This window comes from Alosa pseudoharengus, unplaced genomic scaffold, assembly GCF_046254945.1.
Source record: "Alosa pseudoharengus isolate Yale_2024_CS ecotype anadromous, Long Island Sound unplaced genomic scaffold, YU_APseudo_1.1 YU_APseudo_1.1_scf_1, whole genome shotgun sequence".
Taxonomy (NCBI): domain Eukaryota; kingdom Metazoa; phylum Chordata; class Actinopteri; order Clupeiformes; family Clupeidae; genus Alosa; species Alosa pseudoharengus.
The window spans coordinates 23,087,966-23,091,480 of record NW_027468564.1 but is presented as its reverse complement, the minus strand read 5'-3'; the positions used below and the strand labels follow the sequence as shown (position 1 = coordinate 23,091,480).

Sequence of the window (3,515 nt, the reverse complement as noted above, 5' to 3'; positions counted from 1 at the left end):
ATATAATTTTCAACCCAATCTCTGCAATCTTACTGAGCAGTGGGGTTAATGAGATCAGTGAGGGGAAGCTGTTTTTTTTGGGACAGGAATAGCTATTGCCTCTTTCCATTGTGATGGGGTAAGCCCCTCCTGAAATTATGTGTTGAGGAACTTGCCAAAGCAATTTGGAGACATAGGGTTTTATTGAACATTTCCTCTTTCATAGATCTAAAGGTAAACATGAATGATGACATTGGATACAACCGCCTGGAACCAAAGGGTGTCATGAAAAACTTGAAGAAATACCTAGGTGAGTTTTCCTCACTGTACTGTACTGAACTGTGAACATATCTAGATCATCAAGCCAATATAGATATTTCTGATTATTGAATGACATTCATCAATTCACTAACTCTCACCATGTTGTGAATGCCTTACTATACATTATATTATAAGTTGATATTTTACAATATAATGCTGCTGCTTCTTCACTAGGATCCATCACAAAATGGAGGAAAACATTATGTTTGGTTGTTTTTGTCATCTTCTTGATCCTCCTTATTGTAGGATGGGTCAAGTTCACTGGTAAGTTATTTACTTTTGAACTGATCATTAGGGTCGGTGTACATACACTGTCTGACTAGAGGCTCAACAGGGTTCTACAACAGGAGTGATCATAAACGGTAGCATGGCAACATGATGACCTGTGATATGCAGAGGCGGACAGAGTACACAGCTTCATTACTTGAGTAAAAGTACAGATACCCTTTGCTAAATTTGACTCAAGTACAAGTAAAAGTACAACAGTCAGATGTCTACTTAAGTAAAAGTACTGAAGTACTTGTTTTTAAAAGTACTTGAGTTTCAAAGTACTTGAGTTTCATTTTCTAAATATTGCATTACTACTGCCACAGTGCCACATTTATGTGCAGAAACGTCCTACATGGAGTTCTGAAAAATTTTAATGTTAATACATTAGAGAATGTAAAAGGAATTGAAAGTGAAATCAAGTCATTTTCATCTTTATCTTTTTCATCTCAGTATCTATAACACATGTATTGTATTTAAAATACGAATTTCAAATACAAAATACTATTTTGAAATTGAAACACTTGAAGCAAAACTATCATTAACTTGTTCAGAAAATTCAAATAATCTGGCGAGGTGGGGCCACAGGTTGGCACATTTCCGGGATGGACCTGTTGCGTCTTCACCCATTATTTTGTCCATGGTTTCGTCTCCTATCTAAATCTGACCATGGAGTTGACTTTAGCGGAAAGCTGAAGGTGATTGCTGATAGGCTGTCCCAATCAGTGGCGCCTGCACAATCCAATCACGTTTGAGAGGGAAACAACAAATTGAGGGTTTTCTTTTCCCCCTTTTTTTAGAAGTAGTAGCGGGTATTCACGGTTATGGATAGTTATGGATAGAAATGTAGTGGAGTAAAGAGTACAATATTTGCCTCTCAAATGTACTTGAGTAAAGTCCTGAGTACTCCCCAAAAATGATACTCAAGTAAAGTACAGATCCCTCAAAATTGTACTCAAGTACTATACTCAAGTAAATGTACTCCATTACTGTCCGGCTCTGGTGATATGACAGGTCAGGATGCTCCTCATGGGGAAGGTTACAGTGGAGGCTTAAAGTAAATATGTGTGCTCTGACTGATATTGTGGTGTGTGTGTATGTGTGTGTGTGTGTGTGTGTGTGTGCGTGCGTGCGTGTGTGTGTGTGTGTGTATGTGCGTGCGACTGTGCGTGTGACTGTGCGCACGCACGCGCGCGCGTGTGTGTGTGTCACCAATGTCATTAATGGTAGTGTTTGTGGTTTCCCACCTCCACAGTCTGTATGCGTGAGTCTGCAGCAATGGAGATGAAGGCCTTGGAGAGGGAGAACAAACTACGGCAGGAGGCTCAGAAAAACCTCACTGAAGCCATACAAAACATAAGAGCTGAGGCAGAGAAAAATATAACAGACTGTAAGAGAGAGTCAGCAGCAAGAGAGACGAAGATTAGGGAGGAAGAGGAGAAGAAGGCATTGGAGAGAGAGAACAAACTACGAGAGGAAGCTCATAAAAACTTGACTAAAATCACACAAGACTTGACAGCTGAGGCACAGAAAAATATATCAGATTGTAGGAACAAGTCTGTAGCAAGAGAGAACAAGGCATTGGAGAGAGAGAGAACACAAAATAAAACCATAGAAGAGATGAGAGTGCAGATTGAGAACATCACAGTAATGGCAGAGAAAAGACTAAACGCAACAGTAAAACAGATGAGAGAAGAGGCATCAAACACCTTGAGTGAGAAAGTGTGGAATATACGACAAGAGGAGGAGCTGATGAGAATTGAAGGAGAGAGGCAGATACGAGAAAAGGGTTTGATAAAGCTAAGTGAAAGAGAAAAAGTCATCAGAGAGGAGGAAGAGAGAAAATGGCTGGAGAAGGAAAGGGAGGTAAGAGCAGATGAGAAACAAAAGAGAATTGACAATGAAAAGAAGATCAGAGAAGACGAGGAGAAGAAGAGACAGGATCTACTGAAGGAAAAGGACAGACTACGAAATGAGATAGAAAGGTCCAAACTCAAGGAAAGCATGCCTCTTTGTAAGACAGATACAATTACTGCTATACTCATTGCAGTTGGAATGTGTCTGGTAATATCTGTGGTCATTAACCTTTGTCTCATTTGTAAAACATGTTGAATGGCCATGGTGTTAGAAAAGTGCTTTATAAATAGTTACCTTACCTTAGCTAGGGTCTACAGTGCAATTCCATGAACCTATGTATATTCAAGGTTGTGTTACACCTGCGTTCTTGCCTTCCTCTATAAATACAGCACACTTACTTTTTTAGAAGTGCACAGTATTATTGAGGACAATAGTGTTGTAATTGTTTTTATTTAGTCAGTAACTTATTCATGAATTGTTTTATTATTATTATTATTATTATTATTATTATTTCTGTCTATTTTATCAATGTTGTATTGTGCCCATTGCATATATAGTTATTCTGCCCCCTGGTGTTAGTTAAGTGTCACTGGTGAAAAATAATAGTATCTCATTCCTCTCCTCTGTCCTCTCTGTTCTCTATCTGGTTGAACAACAACAAACAACAAACAAATGTATGCAATTTATTAAAATGTTGTTGTATTTTTATGTTGTAATACACCTGTGATATTTCTAACTGTACTGTGTCTTTAATATTCATTAAAACATATACTTAAAACATATGTACAGTATGTATACATGTTTTCCCTTTACTGTATGCCAGTCATTCATGTGTAAAAAGAGATCAATGGTATGCAGTGGCGGTTTGAGGTTGAGGTTGTAGTAGAACTCCCAGAAGGATTTGTGGGCAGTGTTAGTCCTGCTTTTATTTAGAAATTAACTCCAAACCCTTCCTAATCACAGCATTTTTCCCTTTCTTTCCCCCCCCCCAATGTCATCTATTACTGTCATCATTTGAAGGAGAATCCACATTCTACATAGACTCCACAATGAAAAAAAGCCAAGCAGAATTTGAGGAAATTGCTTTAAAA

At 38.3% G+C, this 3,515-nt stretch overlaps 1 protein-coding gene across 1 annotated transcript; it reads left to right on the top strand.

The window, feature by feature from the left end:
* Positions 1–213: 213 nt before the first annotated feature.
* LOC143128680 (uncharacterized) lies at positions 214–3,156 on the top strand. The gene is made up of 3 exons (XM_076289868.1): positions 214–289; positions 475–564; positions 1,823–3,156. Exons 1-3 carry the CDS (start codon positions 220–222, stop codon positions 2,677–2,679), a joined length of 1,017 nt encoding a protein of 338 aa, XP_076145983.1. The 5' UTR covers positions 214–219; the 3' UTR covers positions 2,680–3,156.
* The last annotated feature ends 359 nt before the right edge of the window (positions 3,157–3,515 follow it).